At 34.9% G+C, this 25,017-nt stretch overlaps 1 protein-coding gene across 1 annotated transcript in view; it reads left to right on the forward strand.

The window, feature by feature from the left end:
• The window catches only part of LOC103775854 (ryanodine receptor 2-like), a 45,093-nt gene extending 20,331 nt beyond the window's left edge, over positions 1-24,762 (forward strand). Inside the window, exons 9-23 of the mRNA XM_008943323.1 lie at positions 36-100; positions 1,925-2,072; positions 3,515-3,601; positions 4,122-4,340; positions 6,536-6,666; positions 7,293-7,335; positions 9,225-9,358; positions 12,797-12,857; positions 13,660-13,806; positions 15,682-15,816; positions 17,941-18,097; positions 19,923-19,987; positions 21,256-21,356; positions 22,827-22,878; positions 24,101-24,762. Of these exons, the coding sequence (XP_008941571.1) occupies positions 36-100; positions 1,925-2,072; positions 3,515-3,601; positions 4,122-4,340; positions 6,536-6,666; positions 7,293-7,335; positions 9,225-9,358; positions 12,797-12,857; positions 13,660-13,806; positions 15,682-15,816; positions 17,941-18,097; positions 19,923-19,987; positions 21,256-21,356; positions 22,827-22,878; positions 24,101-24,196 (1,641 nt within the window). The 3' untranslated portion in view covers positions 24,197-24,762. The remainder of the gene's footprint in view (positions 1-35; positions 101-1,924; positions 2,073-3,514; positions 3,602-4,121; positions 4,341-6,535; positions 6,667-7,292; positions 7,336-9,224; positions 9,359-12,796; positions 12,858-13,659; positions 13,807-15,681; positions 15,817-17,940; positions 18,098-19,922; positions 19,988-21,255; positions 21,357-22,826; positions 22,879-24,100) is intronic.
• The last annotated feature ends 255 nt before the right edge of the window (positions 24,763-25,017 follow it).

A 25,017-nucleotide genomic window follows, 5' to 3' on the forward strand; every position in this document is an offset into this window, starting at 1 on the left:
AAGGCTAAGACACTTTTTAATCTGACTTTTCATAGGAGCAGGTGAAAGAAGATGAAAAGGAAGACAAGGAAGAAACAAAATCTGAACCTGAAAAAGCAGAGTATGTATTTAAGCTCTGATCCTATAAAATGTGGTTAGTTTCACTGAAAAAGAAACTTGATTTGTATTTCCTTCACTGCCTTTAATTTTGCATCCATTCACATTCCACAGTTAGGATTTTTTCTAACCATCCTCCACATCCATGTACCTTTGTAAGTAAATGCCATGTAAATAGCATCACTCAGAGATTATGAATTTCCCTCTTCCAGTAGCAGCCTTTGTAATGTCAATTTAGTTTCTTTTAGAATGTGTTTGATGTATTAAGTTTTTCTTGACAAGTCTGAAAGCTTGAAAATATCTTGGGAGAATTGTAAGAGCACCTGGATTCTAGAGACACTATCTCTCAGTGGTAGAGACTGAATCTATCTTGCCCCTCCGATTTGTTGTGACTTTTTTTAAGCTATTTGGACTTTGCAAAACCTTAATATTCCAATGTAATTTTAGTCAGTTACTGAGTACTCTCATATCTTTCTAAGAATAAGTATTAGCATTCTATAAATGATCATTTTAATATTTTTAGCGTATGTTAAAATCTAATGGAAATGAGATTAGCTCAGCATAAAAGAAATTGAAAGCAAAACATAGTGCTTGGTTCTAATCAGTAAAAACTGTGGCACTCTATCCCTGTGTTTTGTGGTTCCTGATGCATGGACAATTCTGATACATGTACAGTTCCTGTAGCTGGTATGTCACTGTTAAAATTCTAAGTGGGTCCCTCAGTCTCAAGCTCTATCCTTACTTCTCTTCTGGTATGACAAACACTTGCCAGTAACAAAACTTGTTCTTCCTGGTCAGTAAGCAGATTTCTAGGTCAGGCAATATAACTTTGTGAAGAAGAGTCTTGCTGAGTTTTGAATATCACTTCACTGTCAATTGCTCCACTCGTGTGAGTTGCAGTGATACCTGTATTCTCTGTGAGGAGTGCACTATTCACTGCCCTGAAGCCACTCCTAACATAAGGCAAACTTTCCAGTGAAGTTTCAAGTGAAAGTTTGTCAAGTGTATTTTAGTAAGAGAAGCAGCTCAAGAGATCAGCTATTCTGTTTGTAGATAGGTACAGAGAAATTAATAATGTAACATAAGTTTCCTCTCACTCTGCTTTGGCTTCAAATGGACTTCTGTGATCCTTTCATATATCATGCTGTCAGGTCAAATTAACTCATAAAATAATTCACAGTTCCTTAGATCATGTGTTTGGAGAAGGCAGGCTAATTATGACTTTCTGTAGTCCGTCAGTATGACAATAATCACACACTGAATACTGTCAAGCTTTCTTATTCCTGTCTCTTCCTGGAGTAGGTACTTATGAATTCCTCAGCTGGGCAGAAATGCAGAATTTAAAACTTGAGGTTTGGCTTGTAAATGCAAGAAGAACCAAAGTGTTCTGCAACCTTTGTGAGAGCTAGATAATTCAAGTCCAAGAGGTTGGAGGGGAATGCATAGCCATATAAGCATTCATACAGGAATACAGCCATCAGCTTACAGATATTTGTCAGTGCAACTTTTAGGTACAAATTATGAAGCAGAACCTCAGGTAATAATGATGGAAGACTTTTGATTACCTGCCTCTACCAGTTGGCATCCTCACTTTAATGTGCTAAAGCAGTAAATTTATCGGTGGACCTAATCAGACTGTCACCTTTGCCAGTGCTTTGGGCTGAAGAGAGCTATGTTTCCTTGTTGTTCATGAATGTGAACTACATGAGTCATGACATCTTGAGTCTCATGAAAAGATGCAATAGCTTCTTTCAGGGTATGGTTTTAATTTTTTGTTTAACAGTTTTATTAGCTAGACATATTATTTTGGCTTCATTTCTGTCCTAAGAGGAGAAGATGGAGAAAAAGAAGAGAAAGCCAAGGAAGACAAAGGGAAACAGAAATTAAGACAGCTTCATACTCACCGATATGGAGAACCAGAAGTTCAGGAGTCGGCTTTCTGGAAGAAAATCATTGCATACCAACAGAAGCTTCTTGTAAGCTGTTCTCTAGCCTATGTGTTTAGCTGTTGGCAAGGATGCGTGCCACCATATTCTACCAGTATAAAGACAAATTTGCATCTGATGAACCTTGCTTTTCTATCCACCATCATCCACAAGAAGGATATAAAGGCAAAGTTTTGACTGGAATGCTAGAGAAAAGAAACAACTGAGTAGATGAAGTATTAATTCTTAGGAGAACAGTTATGATCCAAAACCCAGACCTTCAGAGATGCTTGTCCATTCTTGGAAAATGGCCATGCATTTTTGTGTGAATAAAATGTCCCAGATTTTCAGAGCACCTTGTGAGCCTGTATGTTTTGGCTTTCCCTGAGAGACTACTTTGGGAAATGACAAATTCTTCTATAAAAATAATTTTTTAAGAAATAGTAAGTTATTATTTGACTAACTCAAAACCTGTGGAAAATGAATAATTAATACAGAATAGCTTTATCTGAGAGTGTTTCAGTAAAGCATGATATCCCTGAGTTGGCTGTAAAACTATCTCGAATCCAAGCTTTTGTTAGCTAGTAAATTCTGTGCATAGTCTCTGAGGCTAGTGTGAAAAGTAAAGCAAAAAGAAATACACTTTTGCTATGTATCTGATAGCTAGAGTTCTGTAGGGACTGCATACTTCTAATGTGAGTAACGACAAAACTGCAGTCACTATCTTAATAAGGAATTAGGTGTTTCAGTTTTGCCTTTGAACACAGCTTTATTTTTTAGGCAAATCATGTAGCAGTCATGTGAATTTCATTTTAATAATTCACTAATAGTCACCTATGTTTAGGGCTGAAAAAAATGAGGAATTCCCATGTGAGAAGTAAAGCATTCAAAATGTCTGCCAAAAATGTTTCTGAATTGTCAGGAAGGGAAAAAGTACATTTCTGAAATCCTTTTGATAGCATCGTAATGTGAGAGAAGTTTTCTACTAATGGTACTTGGGTTGTAGATTTGCTGATCTGGTGAAAATGCAATTGATTTTGGAATAGAAGATGATTTTAAAAAAACCCTTATATGAAAACATTTTTGTTTCTTGTGAAAGTATCAATGTGCCACATGCAAGAATATTGAGGTACAGTGAAGACAGAGATTTCTGTACTACTGTTACATTGTGATGCCTCTGTGTTGTCTCTAAGTGTATTGAGAGGGTAGTGAAAAAGATATAAGAGGCACTTAGAAATTCTTCATCCCTTTCTGCATGGAGTGAAACAAAAGGTTTATTATTACATTATTACACATGTGGAATAGGAGAGAATTTGTGTAATACATCACTCAAAATCTTTGATATATTCTTTTTTTTACTTCCTCCCCCATTTATAATTCTATTTAAAAGCTCCATAGGGGAAACAAACAAAATAAACCCCATGCAATAACCTTGCCTTGACTGTGGTATTATTATTAGGTAAAGTGTATTTATATTCTGTTTCTATTTTCAGAATTATTTTGCACGAAACTTTTACAACATGAGGATGTTGGCACTGTTTGTTGCTTTTGCTATCAACTTCATCCTGCTTTTCTATAAGGTAAATTGTCAAAATACTGCTTTTCAAGCTGCATACTGAAAAAACATTCAGGTGTCTACAGCAAGGAGAGGTCACATAATTTTAGACTGCCTAGAGTATCACTGATCTTTGTCAAGAATTTTAGTATTGTAAATAGAACTCTAGACTTGAATCAGTTTCTGTCGGAGCCCTGCTGATAAAGATTACAGATGGGAATTCCAGGAGCTGACAGGATTTCTTCCGAGAGGGCTATGTCCTTTCTTGTATTTGAGGTGTTAAAATTCATCATGCCCCAAATTTGCTACCATGCACAGGGAGTAAAAAAATAAAGAAAATGCACACTGTCAGAGAATCATGTAAGATGCTGAAAGAATCTATATGAGGTATTCTCTGTGGACATTTTAGTGCAAAAAAATTATTTCCTCATAATTATATTGTCCTTGGTATCATTGTTTTCAATTATACTACTTAGCTTGTTAGTAGTGTAAAGTCCCTGTCAAAGGAATACCACTGCAGTATTAAGATTAAGTGATTTAAACAGGTCTCCACCTCTGCTGTGACAGAAGAAAAGGAAGTTCCTGTGGTATCTGCTGGTGAAAATAACAAGTTGAACAGCCTGGAAAGTGACAGTGAGAGGATCATTGCAGTGCATTATGTCCTGGAAGAAAGCAGTGGCTACATGGAGCCCACGTTGCGGATTTTGGCCATCCTACACACGGTCATCTCATTCTTCTGCATCATAGGGTATTACTGTTTGAAAGTAAGGAAAAGTGAACATTGCTTTTTATTCTAGTTCCCAATGTCTTTATTGATTGGGTGGTATAGGCTAGAAGTCATAGATAGCATCTTTGCGTAAGCAGGTTGATTGACCATGTGAAGAAACGCTGTTCTGTCAGTGTAACCTACACAGAAGGTGATTGTTAGGTAATGTGTGAATTCAGAAGCTTACAGGGCAGAGCTTGGTTTGCTGTGCTGACACAGGGTCATAGCATCAGCATTTGCACTGATACCATGTCAGCCAGGCACCTACAGCAGTGACCTGTATCAGAAGCTGCTTGTGACCATCAAAGACAAGCTTTAAACCCACATAGCCAGAGGAAGCTGGAGCTGGTGATGTCTGCATTACTAGTCTGTAATTTTGGACTCAGCAGCATTTTGGACTACTGTTACTGCATCTTGTGCCTATGGACAATGCCTGCTTTTCATTCACGCTCTGGTGGCAGTGTTTTGGCAGAAACTTAAGCATCTTTTAAAGTAATATCTTGCACAAGATCTCTGTTTGGGATGTCAGAAGTAAAGATACCACCTTTATTGGCAAAATACTGCTTATGCTTTAGGAAGACAAACTGTCATAAATCTCTAGGACTAGGAGTATTATTTGGGGATGTATTTTCCCCATTTTTACGCTCTTAAAAAACTATAAGTCAAAGTGCAAGATAGTACTAAATTAAATGGATCTTTCCTATGACCCAGTATGGCTGCTCATTGGTCCTTACACTTGTTTCTTAATTAAGCTTTTATGTGTTCCATATTTTTCTTTTCCTCTTTTAATGGTTAGTATTTGTTTTCTATGCTCATTCTCTGGAATGAGAAAAATGTTCATCATACTACTTAATTAAATGATTGATTTTCATCTCTACCTTACACTAAGTTTCCAGTTTCACTGGTTGGCATGCAACATGAAAGCTTAGATTTCTGGTTTTTGAGATGTCTTTTTCTCCCACTTAATAGCTTTTACTTTTTTCCAGTATGACTTTTTATGCTACTTTCCCACATTGTTCTTTCAAACTACATTTATTCACTGACTAGAAGGGAAATTGTCATTATTTGCCATAATGAATTGCCTTCTTTTCAATTCCAAAACCCTGAAGAAAAGACCCAATACAGTTTCAGTCTCAGTCTTTGGAGGTACACTGCTTTCAAAATTAAAAGTTGTCATAAATGTAGGTCTGTGTATGATACATTTTCTTCTGGAGATTGATCTCCATGAAATACACTAAATTCTTCTCAATTAGCTGTCTGAAAATAAGATTGGAATTATTGTTATTTATCTAATGCTGTCACCATGCTGCATGAGTAGACTGATTTTATTATTACCATTTCAGTATGCTCATGTCTAGTCTTGACTAGTAGTGCAGTCAAGATGGGTAATGCAAAGTGGGAGAACTGGGGGACCTGTGAAATAATTCAGGGGAGAGTAAGGTTTCTTTTTTGTTGGTAAGAGATTTCTAAGAAAAACACACTTCACTGGGACCACTAGTTACATCTGCCTTGTCAGAATGTACTTTTGAATGTCATCCAGATGATGAAAGAGAGTTGAGGGTAAAGTCTGATCCTTACAGCTCAGATGTCTCAGCTCAAGGCAAAGAAATACAGAGCACAGATGAAGTATATAAAATGTGAATGTAATTTACTTTTTTTTTTTTTTCTTTTTAATGTTTCCAGTTTTTCCTTGCTCTCTGCTGTGAAACCACTTTGCTTCCTGCTGTGAAACCTCAAGAATTCTTTAACAAATGAAAGGCAACCTCAGACACCTCTGGTTATCAAGATACAATCCAAAAGCATGATCCTAAACTAATATTTTGGAACTAGAATTTCTAATAATTTAAAAATTATTTTTATTTTAGCTGTCTTTCACTTAACTACCACCATAGCACTGAAGAAGTTTTTTTATTTGACCCCCTTTTTAGGTGTCTTGGCCATGTTTTTACAACTCCGTGGAATAGTTGTATGAATCTGAATGACCCTATACTTGTGCATTTATACCTTTGTAGTATTCTGGACAATTCCCAAATCTTTTATTTTTTAAAAAAATACTATTTTTGTTTTGTTTTGTTTAATACTTTTTATTTATTGATTGATTGATTTTTTTATTAATAACAATCAGCTTTTCTGGAGAATTTTCAGATATGTTGGTACATCTTAAATAATTCCTGGTATTTTTTTCAACTGCAGGTTCCACTTGTTATTTTTAAGAGAGAAAAGGAAGTGGCAAGGAAATTGGAATTTGATGGGCTGTATATAACTGAACAGCCATCAGAAGATGATATTAAGGGACAGTGGGATAGACTTGTAATCAACACACAGTGAGTTTTTACCTACTCTGTCTATTCATAGTTTTCAAGCAATTGTTCTTCAGTGTCCACAGTTATACAGTTGATCATCCAGCTTGTCTGAAATAAACAGTTCCGAGGGATATATTGCTAGCAAGAATATACAAAATATTTCAGGCATCTATTATAGCTAATGCTTACTATTACTTTTTAATCTTATTCTTTCCAAGTTTTTACTTTAAAATTATTTCTGCTCCATAAAAGGAAAAAAGGTTAGTTTCTTTTGGCAAGCACAGTGGTCTTTGTGTATTGCTGTCAGTTCAAGAGTGAACTGTGCTTTGCATCTTTTTAGTGTCTCTTGAAGACTCTCCTTCAGGAAAGTATTTAAGGCCATGACTCTGCCTGGTGACACTGTGTTATTCAACTGCTTTAGAGCTCTGTCTGCAGGGATTGGCTCTGCTGCTCTTTCCCAGCCACATGCACATGGTGGGCTGAATGCCAATATGCAGCTTTCATTCCAGTGACTTCACAAATGACTAGCTGGTGATAGCAAAAACAGACTCTTGGGAGCAAAACCAGTATGTACTTATTATAATGTCTTAGTAACTACTGCATCTTCTCATGATTGTCCAAAATGTAATCTTATCTGTGCTTTTCAGGTCTTTTCCAAATAACTATTGGGACAAATTTGTGAAAAGAAAGGTAAGGCTTATTTTAAAAATATATATAAGTTAAAGTTTTAATGTGTGCTTATTTTCGTGTTTAAAGACATTTGTACTACATGTCTTTGAGATGTAATTTCAATTCAGTATAGGTTTCCCCTGTGCTCCTCTAGGATAGAGGAGATGGGCCTTTAATGGCCTGATGGCTCCTGTGATGGGTCTGGGAGTAGCTGTTCATGGTATTCTTTGTACTCTCCACCAACTGTCATCTCTCTGTGGTCCACCTGTGGGTGTGCAAGATGAGCTTTCATCACGTAACTTAACCCGCTCACTTTCTCAAAAACAATCCTCTGTAAGCAGAGACTGTGGAAGTTCATTTATTACGAATGTTATGTCAAATGTTTTCTCAACGTACTCTTAAAAAAATAAGTGTTATGTACATACCATAGCTTACAACAAGAATGATATTCCTAGTACATTTGCTCACAAATGAAAAAGAGGGTGTTTATGCTGTTGGACCCGATTTACCCCTCCTTCATACCATTTAGTGCCAATCTTGAATAACACCTTTGGAAATGTCTTTTTAATTACTAGTAACTCTTCTGCTTCATAACAGGGTTAGGTCAACCTGTCTAAAAATGCTTTCAGCTTTTTGTCGTTGAAAGTATTTTTTTGCATATTTGAAGTTTTTAGATATGTGTTGCTTCTATCTGTCTAAGCAAAGAGGAGGGAGGACCTTGCATATGGTACTCCAGAAAGAAAATAAAATTCTACATGACTTGTCAATAGAGAAGGTCAGGGAAGGTTCCTATTAAAAGGAAAGGTGTGTGGTTTTAAATTGTGTAAAAGGTTTAATACTTTGGCAAAGAACTACTCTGTGTAGATTTAAGTAAGTACCTTCAGATTCGGTATTTTTCAGAGAATGTTATCTTCTCTATATATATTTATATATAAATATACTTAAATCCCTAGTCTAGTGAATGATCCAAAGTCATGAGGCACTGTTTTCAGGCATGTGACAAAGAAGGCTATTTTCTAAAAATCTGCAAAATATTAATGAAGTTTTAAAGCTTTCCTTATTAGAAAGCTGGTAAAATACCACCTGACCTTCAGGATTCCTTCAGTTATGATCTTGTTATCCAAAAATTTATGTTTCTTTGAGTATTATTCTGCAAATAAGAAGAGACAAAAGTTTTTATGAAACATGTTAAATTTTGTAAGAAAGAGATGGGGGATAGTTTGAATTCACTGACAATCATTTTTAGCTGTAACTCGCTGTTCAAGATCTTTTGATTCCTACATATTCCATAGGTGTTATGGTTTCATTTCATTCTTAACTAAGAAAAATAAGATAATAGAATTACAGAATGGAGCTATTTATTGAGGACATTTCCATGGCCAGTTCAATGTGAAATACTTCCCCTTAAAAGAAAACAAAAATAATCCAAAATTCCCAATCAAATTGTTTAGGTTACTTAAATAACATTTTAAAGATTATAAAAGCTTTTTTTTTTTTTTTCCCTTAAAAGAAGTAACTAGTAAGGGTCAAATACTCTCTTTGAAAAATCTTAATCCGAGCTTTTTACATAGCCAGGATGTTCCAAACACCTCTTTCCTGTGTGACCTCACAGTGTATTTTTTTTTTTTAAGTCATGATATTGATTTAGTTATTCTCCTTCTGAAATGTTGCTTTACTTTTCATGTTCTAATTAAATGAGTAGGAAGATCTTATCTTTGGCACCCACCTCTTGCCTCTATTGAACTGATTGCAACAGAGCAGGAAAAAAAAAATTACTGACTGATATGATAGACAGAGGGAAACAAACAAATGAAAAACAACATGTATGTTAAGCCTCTCATCTTCAGAACTAGGGTAAAAACCAGCTGGCCTACCCAACTGATTTTCTTGAATATTCCTCTTATCTTCAGGTTATGGATAAATATGGTGAGTTCTATGGCCGTGACAGGATCAGTGAGTTACTAGGAATGGATAAAGCTGCTCTTGATTTTAGTGACGCTCGAGAAAAGAAGAAACCAAAGAAGGACAGCTCCTTATCTGCTGTGTAAGCATTTGCTTCTCTTTTGTTTGTGTGACTGTTTTTTGTTTGGATTTATTTGTTTATTTCAAGTTTTTTTGTAAGTTCAAGTCAAGCATTCAAAGTTTGTCAATTGTCTTTGAATTTTCATGTTGCTCTTTTATTTATGGCTCTATAAGATAAATAATTCTTAAGCTGAATGATATAGTGAATTTATTTCATTATAGACAACATATATGCAGGACTCTACTGCTTTTTAAGCATAAAGATGCTTAGTTCAGGGTACAGCTCTTTGAATGCAACACATTTACATTGTTTTGATAGTGTCATTACAGCTGGGCTGGAAACTCCTTTTCATAGTTCTCTCAGTTATTTATCAGAGGTGTTATAGTGAGGATTACCTCTCAGTCCCTTTACCTTCCTAAATGCTGTTAGTTCTGTGGTCTTTGAGCTAATTGATAAGGTAATGAGTAGAAATAAACAGGAGAATGAAGTATTATGCATGTTATTATGGCTTTGCTATCCATATCAGACTTATTTTTAAAAATTAAGATATGGTAAAATGAACAGTTCCATTTTCCATATAGATCAATACTCACTTTATTTTTAGGAGCTCTACAGCTATTGTTGCTTGTAAAATGTAAAATCATCAAATTAAATTGAGTAGAGATGAGTTCCTCTGGTGCTGGATTTTTTTTTGCCAATTAATGAGAGTATCCTGATGTGTCCATAAGCAGTCCTGTCCATGATGTTTCATATGTAAGACAAATAGAGCTATGAATAGGTGGAATGTAGTTACAAGAATATACCTGACACTAGAAGTGAGTAAGTAAGAAGTTAAGGTGCTACAACAATATTTCCAGAAATGTTTCACGAGGTTTTGGTTCATTTTATTGTCTGAATGTGTTGTTGAGCAATATTTGAATGAGAAACTGTTCTTAACCTTATTTCCCCCCTCCCCCCCAGGAAGAAAAGATTGTTCTATAAATTTTTATTTCTTTAATAACTCAAATTTGGGGCTAGAAAATTTTCTTATATGTTGAGGTTGAGGAAGATGGTATCAGCAGTTCTGAGCTGCGCTAGACTATTGTTGAAGAAGCAATTTGATTGTTCAATAAATATTCCTAGCTTTGGTTAAATGGCAGCATGCTAGAGTTACCTTTGAGTACTCTCTGGTGCCTGAAGTGTAGCACAGTTTTGGGACTTCTGAGACTAACATGATTCTAATAATGTCTTTCAAGATATGAATGTCATTTTTGTTACAGATGTATCTTTCCATCCTTGTAAACTTGAAAGCCTGTTAGAAAACAAAACAAACTTGTGTCTTTTACTTCTCTAGTGTAGTTTGTATTATCCTTCCAACCTAAAGGATTTTATGATTCTATGATCCCGGCAATCCTAATCAGACAATAAACGTCACCCAGTGACCATGGCCTGAATCACCATGGGATAAACTGAAGTGAAACCTTAGGCTTGTTTCTACAGAGTTGCTGCTTCCACAAAGGGAATAATGAAGAAAAAAACAATTTCTGACCATGCCATGTCCCTAGGAAACTCTGATCAACTCTCATTCTTGAAAAAATTTATGTGCCACCTTATGAGAAGTTTTAGATTTGTTAACCTAGTAATTTGTTACCTTAGCATAGGTGGGAAAAAAAAAAGGAAATGGTAAAAAGGAAAATGAAAGTATTTTGTATCTTGTTTAACTAGATAATAGACTCTAGAAGTCACCTTTAGTCTCTTATAAGTACTCTTAGCGCTTATGTTATTTTTGTCTTACAGAGCATTAATAATATAACTGTGCTCTTTTATCTCCTCTGAGCTAACTTTATAGTCCTGTGGAAGGATGGGAAGGCAGAGAAGTGTAATAAGAAAGGGTAAATAACTTGACCCTAAATGAGTTACTGTACCATATAAGCATTTTCTGCATAGAAGGAAAATATACGTATCAAAGATCAGCTATGTGTAAATGTGAGAGCAAGGGTCAAATCTTTCATGAATCAGAAAACTACTACATCTGTGCTGCGTTTTTTCTTTTTGTTCAAGTAGACTAACAGGTTTCAGAAGGAAAAATGTATTCTTAGATAAAATAGGCTGTAGACTATTTGGAGTAAGAGTCTGGAGATCTTGATCTAAATTTGATTTAATGTTATTTTTCAGTTATTGTAGCACCATTTACATCTATGTAGTGTTTATACCATTATACAGGAGTTTCAATTTGAGTTTTTTACCTTTTAGTTCTATGTGTGAAAGTGGTGTTAATTTTTAGTTGTATTAAAGAGTAAATACTGTTGCATATCATACAAGTAGGAGTTTGGTATTTCGATGGCAAGTATTTCTTGGCAGTGTAATGTTAAAAGAACTACTTTTACATGGTTAGTAGCTCTGGCTATAGGAGTAAGAATTTTGGAAATCAGACCTTGATAGACCAGGTTTTAACTCTTGGTAGTCTGTCTAAGGCATCAGGTAATTCCATATAAACATCTGGCACAGAGGTACTACGTGCCTTCATATATGGCAGGTGTGTGACAGCATTATTTCTACTTGTTTATCACTCAGAAGCTCTTGTCTTTCAGGAATACTGAATTTGCTCAAATTATAAGGATAAAAGTAGGACAGGTGGCATTTTTCAGACTATTAAGTATATTTGTCCCTGAATTGTGATCCACATTTCAAAATTTTTTTTAATTGATATGTAGATAACCCAAAACTTTCCAAAAAGTCAAACAGTAGTGAGGACAAGATACAGTTACAAGCAAAATTGGTATACATCTTGTTTGAGAAGTCAGTTGTATTGCTTCTCTAGAGAGGAAAAAATAAATGCTTCAAGCAAAGTAATGGATTTAATTCTAGTGCAAAATACATAGCATAAAGTTGAGACATTTATTTGTATAAAGTAAGAGGAGAATACCTAAAGGTATCAGTTAAAGAAATACAAGGGAAAAATTTGGAGAAAATAGTTTACAGTATCAGTTTGTACAACATAAAAGTTTGTTGAAGAAAGGAGAGCAGGATTTTGAGGTGAAAATTCTCCGACCTTTTTTGACAGCTACTTCAGGCATAGGTGGGTTGCATTTAAAAGAAAAAAAGAAAACAAACAAAAAAAATACAATAAACCAGAAAACCAACCAAACAAAAGAACACCCCAAAACAAACAAACCAAACCCCATTTTTCTCTGTGGATTATCAAGACAGTTAATTTCACTTGTGTGTATATAACATTGTAGACATCAATCACCATTAGGTTAAATGAATCCAAACCAGTATTATTAATTTGGTTTTCTGCTTTTTTTTGGACAGGTGCATTCCAGGGTAAAAGTGTGAATTAGAACAAGGTTCTAATATGTTTTAGTTTTTAGAGAAATAGATCTACTGCCTCCTGTGCTTACACAACACTTCTTACAGATTGTGTTGCATATTTTACCATTGTGTTTGGATATAAAATGTATTCATTTATTTTTACAGGCTGAATTCCATTGATGTCAAGTATCAGATGTGGAAATTAGGAGTTGTTTTCACTGATAATGTAAGTTTATCAGTATATATATATTTATATATTCACTGTCTGAAATGCAATATACACTTGTTAACCCAAAGTGCTTCAAAGAGAAGTATTAATACTCTGGATTATATTTAATTTACTACATAGATGAGGAAAATCTTGGAAGCTTAAAAAGATGTTACCAAAATCTTTTTGCAGTTACGTAGCTATTAGTCTATAGAACCTCAGCCAATTCCTGCCTCCCTCCTGAAATGCTTTATTCAGGAGAAATAAGCAAGCACTGCACTGAATTAGAAAACCGACTATATAAATTCTAATTGCCATTTTTCATATTGTACATAAACTTTATGAACACTTGAATACTCCTGGAGCATAGTCAGATCAATATAGTTAAGGTATGTGTTGCTTGCAGAGTCCTTTTGTTTGTCAATTATCATCTTAGGACTTTAATATTTTAATATAATTATTTAGAAGTTCATTAACAAAAAAAAAAGCATTTAAATCAGAAGAGCCTTTTACATTAGAAACATTGACAAATAAGGGGTTAAAGATTTCAAAATTAGTGTTTACAAATTAACATTTAGAATATGTACATTTTGACCATGTCTTGTGAACTCTGTATTTGCTGGTTTAGTATTTTTGCACAGTTATCAAAGATATCAGGAAATTCTATGTGAAAAGACAAATGTAAAAAAAAAAAAATAAATTATTTTCTCTTAAAAGAAAAGTATATTCAAACAATTTCTACCTTTCCTTAGTGTTTTGTATTACGTTAAAGATAACAGCCATGAGTTTAATTTTGTGGTGTACTTGTTTTTTCTGTTAGTCTTTCCTTTACCTAGCATGGTACATGACCATGTCAGTCCTTGGCCATTACAACAATTTTTTCTTTGCTGCTCATCTCCTTGACATTGCGATGGGATTCAAGACATTACGAACTATCCTGTCATCAGTGACCCACAATGGCAAACAGGTATCAACTGTCATCTCCTTGCAGCTATTGTACTTAAGGAGTACACAGGAAAGATCACTTCATGACTTAGTTCAGCTGCTCTGCAGATTGACAACAAAATTGTTCTTTCATCATGAAGTTTAGAAATTGGGTCAGTGAGGAAACTGACCAATGGAATTGATAAGCATAAGAAAATAGGACTAGTATGTGTGACACTCTCTAGCTGTTATGAACAACTGACTCATAGAGTTGTTTCAAATTTTTTTTCAAGATTCATCTAAAGAAAGGTCCGAAAGGGTTGAGACCCTGTTACACTGTTAGTGACTGTTTGAGAAGCTCAGGCCTTTGATGATAAGAAATCTTTTACTAAAGAAGCTATAAAATCTGAAATTACATTTCTGATTTAAGTAAAGAAAATAACTAAGGCTTTTAGTCTACTGAGGTCTGTTTAAGAATGGCAATTAACATAACCTGAGACTTGGTGTTTCTCAAGTCTGATGGCCTTCTTAGTTCAAGTGACCTTTGCAAAGAATTTTTATTGATAAAAAAACCCCATATTTGGTCTGCTTAGACAATCTTCCAGCAAGACAGCTAATACCATTCGTGTTCAAGAGGGCTGGGAATGGTAACATAAAAGTCTTTGTTGTGTATACTAATGTGCTGTTGTAGTAAGATGGAACTTTAGTTCTGACTTTTATACAGTGTAGGTGCTTTAGGAGTCTGGTGGCAAGTGCCATTTCAAAATTAGAAGTAGCAAGTTATTTTTCAGGTTTTGTGGTTTTATTATCTTTTGTTTTAAACAAGCTTGATACTAGAGAAACAAAGTAATTAATTTTATTTTTTTTTTATATAAATGCAAAGGGTGATGGATTAAACTTAATTCTGCCTTCAAATATACTGTCCTTGTCAATGCTTTTTAAGAAGTAATACACATTTAAATGTACACAGTTTATTTTTCAAAATAGCTAGTGAAGCACGTAACCTATAAAAGACTATTAAGTATGAACTCACCTTGACAAACTTTTATTTCTTTTAATTTGTGTGGCAAACTTAAGTGTTATTTGAGGAAAAAACATTGTGTCTTGAAAATTACAGAAATGTACCACATTGTTTGCCCTTTATAGAACAAAATTTCTTAACTTCTTAATTCTCATCTTTAAAAGAATGACAAAGTGAAAAAAATCTGTCTCTACCTGAAATAAAAGTGAAGTGTTCTACCTTTTAAAAATAGTCTGAAGTTTTAGCAAATTCTCTATGAAGTAACGGGGCACTATTTGTGATGTGGAACTTTTTTTGGCATCTAGGCAAGTGAATTATCGATTTGCAGCATGTTACAGTTCACTTCCAGCTACTTTTCATAAAGCTCAAGGCAAAGTTTTAACAATGCTGTAGTTGAACAGTAGGATATTTGTTGCTGCTTCTCTGAGACAGATATTAAATTATTAGGAACAGTTTGGTTTATATTTGATTTCATAGCTGTAAACAAAATTGTTTCAGTATTAAATTAGTTGAAAGACTATATAGCTCTTGTATAATAGGTGGTATTAAATAGTACTGTTGCTATTAGGTAGTAAACAGATATTTTCATCTGATCGTATGGCTTTTATGATTCTAATGGATTGCTAGTTTGTCTATATATACACTAGATTTTGCAAGATTTGTCTCTGTAACCGTGTTCCTGAAGCATAGTTTTCCTTCAAAATAGAACAGGTGAAATGAACAATCTTTGCATGAAAATACACTGATATGTTACCAAATATTACGAAGATATGCAAAAAGACAAAGAAAACTTTCCTTCTGCTAGAACATACAGACTATTGTTCTCTTTTTGTAAAGAAAATTGTATAGCATAATTCCATAGTGGTGTTATATCCACTCTGTAATTTTGTTTTCCAGCTTGTCCTAACAGTGGGGTTACTGGCAGTAGTAGTGTACTTGTATACAGTGGTGGCATTCAATTTTTTCCGCAAGTTCTACAATAAGAGTGAAGATGGTGATATGCCAGACATGAAATGTGATGATATGCTAACAGTAAGTCTCATTGTGCTTTTTTAAGTTTTTTGTTTGTTTTTTTTTAGCTGTTTTCTCCAGACCTTCTTGTAATTCCTATTCATACAGTTATATCATTAGCTAGCAACAGGAAAGGATGTAATTGAAAGCAAAGGAACAAATACCATGAACATCCCTTACCAGTAGATATGCCCTGTGTGTGTGTTAAACAAGCACGTCTATAAATGAATAAAAGAAGCTTGGAAACCCATCAGGTTCCTTTAGCCTGAATTGCCATTGTTGTCTTCAGTTGGCAATTCTGTTACTTTGCTCAGAACCACTTACTGAGATGGTGAAGGCTTTCTGCTGTGGGTGGTAGGTAGAGCTGGAATCATGACGAATTTCCAAGATGTGTTGTCGTTAATACCCTTCTAAAAGCAATTGTGTACAACAGTTAAATGTATTTCAATATGTTATGCAATCAGAATGACTTCCAGGGAACTGACACCATTTAAAAGCTCAGTAACTTGTTAAACGGTGGAAGCAGAGTAGTACGTCTATATTTTTGTCCAGTTTGGGACATTCAGTGCAAGAAAAACATAGATAAACTTAATCATAAATCAGTGGAGGACTGCAAAATTATCAGATATTGGAGCACTTACCCTGGGCGTAGAGGCTGAGGGAACTAGGCTTGTTCAGCATGGAGAAGAGAAAGCTTTGGGGTGGGCAGGAGTGTAAGAGGAGCTCCACACTCCCTGCAGGGAGGTTATTGGGAAGACAAATCCAGGCTTTTTACAGCAGTGTATGGCAGAAGACCATGGACATACAGTGGAAAATGTTCTGACTGAGGGAAGCCAAGGAGTGAATCAGGTTGCTCAGAGAGGTTGTGCAGTCCCCATCCTTAGGAGGTTGTAAATAAAGCCCAGAGCAGCTTTATATGAACTTACAGTGGATGCTGCTTGGAGTGGGATTTGGATCAGAGACCTCGTGAAAACCATTCTGACCTGACCTGCTTTGTAATTCCCTGAAAATACACTTACAAAAAGGCTATAATGTTGTAGGGGAATGAGTCAGGATAACGTGATATGCTATAAAATCAGGATTGTCATATGTAAAGCAAGTAAGGCTTGCAATGTGATGTTAAAAGATAAAACTATATCTCTGTATTTTTTCTTTTTATAAATAGAAAAATACTTTAAAAAAATTCCATATAACTAACACTACCTTCACTCATTGAGTTAATGATTGACTTTCAATAAGGAAATAAAAACTATCTCTAAAAATTGTTACATTTTTCAGCCATGGGGCACTCAGCATCGTATATTACTGTATCAAGTTCTTATGTAAAATATTTGTGGGGTAAGTGTGGCATAGAAATAGAAGAATGGATTTTTAGGAATATTTCATGTTTTAGCAGTTATTGTTATCTCATCACTGCTTTTTGACAGGAGTGAGAACCCTGGCCATATAGTTTGCAAGCTACTTAAAGAAAAGGAATTAATCCCCTGTTCCAGACCTCTGAGAGTGATATCATAATTTTCTATTAAGTTATAGCATGATAAAGTGGAAATTTTGCATTGTCAGCATCCTGAATTACTATACTGAGAGACAGATTATAATACATTTCACAACATAGTTTCACAGTTTTTCACAATATTCACAGACTTCTCCCATCATTACCCTGTCCTCTACAGAAACATTCTCAAAAATATTCTCAAAGGTTTTTGTTTGTTTGGGGTTTTTGTTTGAAACATCAAAGATGGGGAAATAGATAGGAAAATGGAAAGGGAGATGGATGTGGCAGTGGTATTCTGTATTTGCACAGTACTTGATAAGATTGTGTATGAAACATGATGTGCTTCTGGGCTTAAGGCAGTTGAACCTTTGATCTTTGTGAACTGCTGCATAGTGACAGAACTTCCAATACTGCAGCTTCAGCTGCACAACAGCATTTCAGCTCCTACAGAAATACAGAACATATACATCTGAACAAGATATATATACAGAAATATACATCTGGCTTCAAAGGGCGGAAGATGACTTGACATAGTATAGTTGCTAGACCATATACCAGTTCTGAGAATTACTGAATTTGAGTGTCAACAACAGGTATGTTTACTTTTAGATGCAGACAGACTTTGTATCCCTTTGTTTTCTGTTTTCTAGTGCTACATGTTTCACATGTATGTTGGAGTACGTGCAGGTGGAGGCATTGGTGATGAAATAGAAGATCCAGCAGGAGATGAATATGAAATCTATCGGATTATTTTTGACATCACTTTCTTCTTCTTTGTGATTGTCATCCTGCTTGCAATTATCCAAGGTATATGTTTGTAACCCATGGTGGGACTGAATGCATTGTTCAGCAGTACAAAGATCTTAGTGCTATGGTAATCACACCTAAGATTAAACCAGGACACCAGGGCAAATCATGAAGCACAGATTTATACATTTGATCGCACCCAGCTGGATTTCAGCCATGTGCTGTTCTTCCTAGCCTCTTTAAAATCTATAGGCTCTAACTGGATCAGAGGAATCAAGAAAAGGTCTTTGCTGTGAGAATACTGATGTCACTACCAGTTCAATCTTCTCATTACCCTTTTCTAAAAGCCTCCTGTAAACAACCAGCAAAGGAAGTGATTAGAAAGTGATTAGAAGTCTTGTGGCATATGTTAAAATTGTTTTTCAGCATAACACATCCTTTGTGAGTTTATCTGGACAAAATCAGTAGTGGGTGCTGTTAGTATTCTCTCTGCCACCATCTGATGTTCTGGACTGTCTGACAAATCTTCAGATTGATGGTAGTGGTGTGAAAATTGGAACATAAATCCTTAAGAGGCTTAAACTTTTCTTACATAAACCCCTCCGTTTGGAGTGGTGTCTGCTTATTTAAAGAATGTCAAAACAGTTTTAGTATATCCTGGTTAATAACAACGGGAAGTCAGCTACCATGAAGCTTCTTAATTTGAGTCAAGATATTTGACTGATAGTGTGGCTCGCTGTTGTAATCTAGATAGTGGATAATGAATTTTGGGAAGTCAAGGTTTTTTTCTGTTCTGTTTGTATTAATGATGTTTAATGTTTTTACCTAAAGTATGTAAAAGCCCTATCTGTTTACATATTATAACTTCAAAAGCTTGTCAAGAATTCCTGGAAGGGGATCTTTTATTAAAGGTCATACAAATTCATGAAAATATATTCCTGATTTTGGAAAAGCGTGTAATGATTTTTGCTAGGTCCAGTTGCTGTTATAAATAGTGGTATCTTACACCTTTCTGTCAGCTAACAGTTAGCTAACTTATGATGATTTTGACAGCAGTAAGGATGCTCTTTCACTTCATACAAGGAAGTTTAGAAGGAAGCTCTGAGCTGGTGGTAAATTGTTTTAAAGGGCTTGAGGAGGGTACAAAATCTTCTATAGCCTGAAGTGGCATATCTCATACTGCTTGTTACTTCAGCCACTCAAAAAATGAAGAATAGAGGGTTTATGTGTCAGGCTTTGAGGATAATTCTCATCAGGTATGCATCAGTTTTATTGCACAGTAGTGTCAATGACTGTGGAGTTAGTTCTTATTCGCATTGGTGTAAGCAACAGGTGATTCAAAAAGCATTTATAATCTGAGCCACAGAGCTTCTGGTGGTTTTTCTTTCTGTATCTCCCTGAAATGACCCCTTGCTTCTGTAGACCTCTGAGACTAGAACCTTGTACTAGATGGAAACTATAGTAACAGAGGATGCACAGAGCTCTAGGCCTCTGCATCTGCTGTGTAATAAATCCCTGAACTCTGTTAAATATGCAGTAGTATTCTTTCTATAGTAAAGCTTCCATCACTGTAAAACCACATGTATCTTCATGTACTGAATCAAGATGAGAGCACTGTGGAAAAAGAACAGAAGTCTGCTTGTACCATTTCATAATTCCAAATGGTACCACCAGCCATGTTACTGGAATCCATTTTCTTTGACTTGCTCATTTTTCTTCACATATTGGGTTCTATTTGTGGTCTTTGGAATGTATATTGGTTTCTGTTATTTCTGCAAATGATTCTTATTTAATATTCTTCGTCAGAGTTCTCCCTGCACTTCCAAGTATTCTTTGTCACAGTTCTGTTCTGGAACATTAACTATAATTTTAACTTAAACCCTAGGTTTAATTATTGATGCTTTTGGTGAGTTAAGAGATCAACAAGAGCAAGTTAAGGAAGACATGGAGGTAAGAACGTCCAATTGCTGAACCATACCCTATTTTCAGGGTTCATGTATATCCGTTTCAAATCAAAATTTGATCTAGCTAGTGGATAGTTTTTTAAACTATGAGGAAAGTACAGTTCTGTATGTGATTCAAGATCATACATTGTCCTAGATGAGATTCTACTCTCACTTAACAGTTCATTAGGTGGAAACCATACTGGAGATTTTATTTTAATGTACTTTTTTTGGTATCTATTAAAATATAGGAACTTAAATAATTCTGTTAGTACCCCATAAAATTCTTTTTAGACAATTTTATGAAGATGAAGAGAAAACTCTGCTAGCATTGAACATTATTTACCATTCTTTGCTGTCTTCTGTGAAAGAGTTATGCTATGCTTTGAGCATAGCTATGCTATGCTTTTTATTTTTGCAGTTATTTATGGTTCAACTTTTTGCATGGGAGACAAACCCAGGTTGTCTAAACTGATATTCTGCTCTAAGCACATTTTGGATTTGTTTGCCACATTCTAGTATTATTTTTTTTAATACCTCCAAATCAAGTGTGGCCATTTGTTTTGTCAGTGCTAAGTTAACAAAAGTTCAGAAAAAGAGCCTAAGAGTCTATTTTCTCATGACTTTGAGAAAAAAATATTGTACAAAAACTTTGTACATTGCTGTATATTATACTGATTTACATGTCTGTGTCTATGTGTTTTAGATCTTCGAATACAGGCTGTTAACACTATCATGTTGCAGTTCATCTCAAATATAGTTATCTTTGGTTAATCTATGAGTGAAAGTACTTTGTGATTTTCTATTCTGTCACTTAAGTATGACTATAAGAACTCAGAAAAGGTTGCAACTTGTGTTTTGTAATGTAAACTTTGAGCATATTCAGTTTCAGCTGGAGAAGCACAACAAGCTTTGAGGTAAATGTTGCCATAAGTTACAGTGAACGCTACTTACAGTGATAAAGGAAAAAAAAAATCACCTTTGATGATTGTATGCAATTTTTCTCCTGATAACTGTTCAGTTGTATCTGGCAAAGGTTTTTTATTTCTTTTTTTTTAACAGTAAGAAGCTATTCTGATGGCAGTTCAGTTTCTATTCAAGTGTTTTGTCTGAGGTGTCCAGTCCCAATCATTAAAAGAAAAACCTTTTTGCTCAGCACATATTATACATAATACACTGCTGTTTTCAAGACAATTGTTACATTTGTGTTGACCTTTTCTCAAAGGGGGTTAAGGTTATATGTACTGTTGAAGTGCTCTGTATTCTTTCTTTTAGACAAAGTGCTTTATCTGTGGAATAGGAAATGACTACTTTGATACAGTGCCCCATGGCTTTGAAACTCACACACTACAGGAGCACAACTTGGCCAATTATTTGTGAGTACAGTAAAAAAGAACTCCTTGTTAACTCATGAACCTTGCAGCCTCTGGACGTATCTGATTATCTCTCTTGAATAAGTAAGAGGCAGTAGAGTTCCACTTTGATGTGTACTCATGCTGTTTTAATATATAATTCTGTGGTGATGGGAGCAAGGAATGAACAAACTTCATTACCGGGTTTCCAGCTTGGTGGTGACACACCAAGTTTGTGTGAGTTAGGAAAGGGAAATGGGGAACTTAGTATATTGCTGTGGAGGTGTGGTAAAATCGAATGTGTTGTGTAATGTACAGAGGAACAGTATGACCTGGCCTGGAGACTGATGGAGGTAGTGCACAAGCAAAGGAATAAGGCAAAAGAGGGAGGGAAAACTATTTTGCTAAGCAAAATACTTTGAGTGGAGTGCTGAGGCTGACTAAGAGAACCCAGGACAAAGGGAAGTAGGGGAACAGGAATGAGGAGCTAAAGAGGGGAGGGATCAGACCAAGGGCATGAAGTCCACCTTTGGAAAATCCCAGCAGAGTGACCTCTAAATGTGATCTTTTTGAACCTGTAAATAAAACCATTTATCAGGTCCACAAACATGACGTTCTCCTGTCAAACACCTGTGAGAATCCAGTGCCAAAATGCATTTTATACAAGTACTGTGAGTATGAAGCGATGGAGGGATTGTGACTTTGTACCTATAAACTAACACTAGTCTAGAGACTATCTAATAATTTATAGTCAAACATCCCCATAAAGAACTTCCACCTGAAAAACAGGTTGTGCAAACTAAATACTTTAGAAGAACCAACATGCAGGATTTTGTTCCTGCTTATAAAGTGTTACACAACATACTGTAGCATATTTATTCTAAGTGCATCAAGCTAAGGAATTTTTTTTTAATATATTTTTGTACATGATCTTATTTTATATTTTTACATCTGTTTGGATATAATGTCTATTATGAGTGAAATTTTGAAATAATCACCTAGTGTCTGTCAGATATCTAAAAACTGCAAGATTAGTGTATTTTTTAAATTACAAGTTCTTTTCTCCTCATGTTGATCTTGAGTTACATACACTAGTAAAATATCTCTAACTTACAATTTCAGTAAGAGAAATCTCTTAACTATGTTCAGCATTTCTTATTCATTGTGAGGAGAGGAAAAAAAAAGTTCCAATGACTATTCCCTGTCTACCTCCAAGTTGGTTTTCAGCTTAGAAAATCTTCGTTTAAACTGAGTTGCTTTTTACTGTAAATCAAACAAAATCTCTTGCATTTTAGCATACTATTAATTGAACAATGAGTGACTGTCAACAGTGTCATGAAAGCGTATTTAATGTGTCTGGGAATATTATCATAAATAGCACTCTGGAACTTATAATTCCATTATCACTGTACATGTTGAAAAATATCCTCCTCTCTGTGGGTTGCCTAATGTTTCCAAATATTGTATTCATAATAACTGTTTCTTTGCTTCTAGATTTTTTCTGATGTATCTTATTAACAAAGATGAAACAGAACATACAGGACAGGTAGGTTGAATGACTCTGTGAAAGTCAACAGTTACCAAATAAGACTGATTCTAAAATACAGATCATTCAGGCTTGGCAAAACTAAGAGTATTCTAATTTCTGTATGGTATGTAACTTAATTCCCATTCTTCTAAACAATTGGATGATCAGTTCTATAGTACTGTCCTATTTTGTTATCTGACCTGCTATTCTTAAATTGTTACTTCCTCAAAATATAAATACAGATTATATATATAAAAAGGAAACCAGAGCATTTAAGCATTCTGTGAAAGCACCACTCTTCATTTCTCCCTGTTCATTCTTCTTTGATAGCCTTGTCCTTTATTATTATCTTTATATATTCTTCTGTGTCTACATTCCTGAATCTTCTATATTTACGTTCCTGTAGGCATATGAAAGAATTTGTATATGTATTTAAAATTAAAGCCATGTGAGAAATTTTCCCTGGAGGTTTCTTCTTCAGACTTAAGTTCTAGAGACATGTGGTCCCTAGAAGTAGGGGGACTTTTAGGTCGCTTAGTGGTCCCTAAGTGGTGGACTTGGCAGTGTCACGATTATGATTGGACTCATTGATTTTAAAGATCTTTTCCAACCTAAATGATTCTAAGATTCTATAACTTGTTTAAGGTGTCCTTTCTACCATGGAATTTGTATAATAAAAAGCACATTTAAGTGGTGTGATAAAATCGGAAATAAACTGAGATATCGTTTGCTGTTCTCCAGACCACTTAGAGACAGAGCCTTACCTATCAAACCCACCCCTGATTCAGAAAATACTGATTTTCTAAGAAACACCTTTAAAGGAGAATTTCATTTATGTATTTTGTGTAGGCATGTTTTGAAATGACTGAAGCAGAAATTCGGTCAAATTTCTATAACAGAAAATAGTCTGCTTACCCTGGTATTTCTCTTATGGCCAGCTTTAATTGAGCTTTGAAGTGCTCCTGGATGTACAATAATAACTAAAATATCTGGTCTTTTTATATGTGTTTCTCTAGTGCTTTTTGACTAGGTGACAAAAATCTAAAAGTTACTCTAAATTGATCAAAATCATTAACATGATTTTAGAAACTGATATACAACAATCAGATACGCACAGAATTAAAAAAGCAAAGCATATAAATGAAGTATATAAATAAAAGGGGGGGGGAGAAAAAAAAAAGACATGATTGGTGCTTTCTCATTGAATTAAACTGAATTATTTAAATTGTGTTTATTTCAGGAATCCTACGTATGGAAAATGTATCAAGAAAGGTGTTGGGAGTTTTTCCCTGCTGGTGATTGCTTCCGAAAACAATACGAAGACCAGCTCAATTAAGCAGAGATGAGGATTCCCAGTCAAAAATACGTCCATGCGTTTCCCAGCTCTTTTGGGAATGTCTAACAGATTTCTTAAATCCCCAAAGCTCTGTGCTTTTTGGAGCACCAAACCTCTGTTTTTAATGACCCGACTGCACTTTTATTTTATTGCGTATTTGCTTTGAGAACACTGGAGTAATGAACAATGAAAAATAACAGCAGCTCTGGAAAACAAACCAACCACTTGCACACACAAAAGATATCCCTATACATAACATGCACACATAAGAAGAGACTTGACACAGCTTATTTCTGAAACTGCCAGATGATGCCCTTGTCTATAAGATCACACATGGGGTGACATGGTAGCAACATTCACTCAATCTGTTTATTTCATCATCCTAGAAGGAACTATATGTAGTTCACAGAGCACTGTCAAAGATTGTTGTGGACACTAAGTTGTGGGGAAATAGTGCCTTACTATATGTGGGTTGAGCTATGCAGAAGATGAGTGCATGATGACATAATTTTTTTTTTATTTCTTTATGTCTTCCCTTTCTTCCAAGTTAATATTTATTTTGTGATTTTCATGGGTTTGGGAGGAAGGGATTTGACTGTGCACATCTTTTTAAAAAGACTGGAGTGTCTCAGGACAAGATTAGGTTATTATTTTCAAGTTCATTTCACATTCACCTTCCTCTTTAGCTTTTGCTCTTATTTTGGTAATGCTCTGATACAACACTGCAACTTTAGGAAATCTTTGTATGAAAACAAGACGATTGCAAAAAACACTTTAACGAGAAATGTTTCATTGCATGTTTATTATGCAAGTTTAAAACA

The sequence above is a fragment of the Merops nubicus genome, unplaced genomic scaffold, assembly GCF_000691845.1.
Source record: "Merops nubicus isolate BGI_N331 unplaced genomic scaffold, ASM69184v1 scaffold1407, whole genome shotgun sequence".
In the NCBI taxonomy this organism is placed as follows: Eukaryota; Metazoa; Chordata; class Aves; order Coraciiformes; family Meropidae; genus Merops; species Merops nubicus.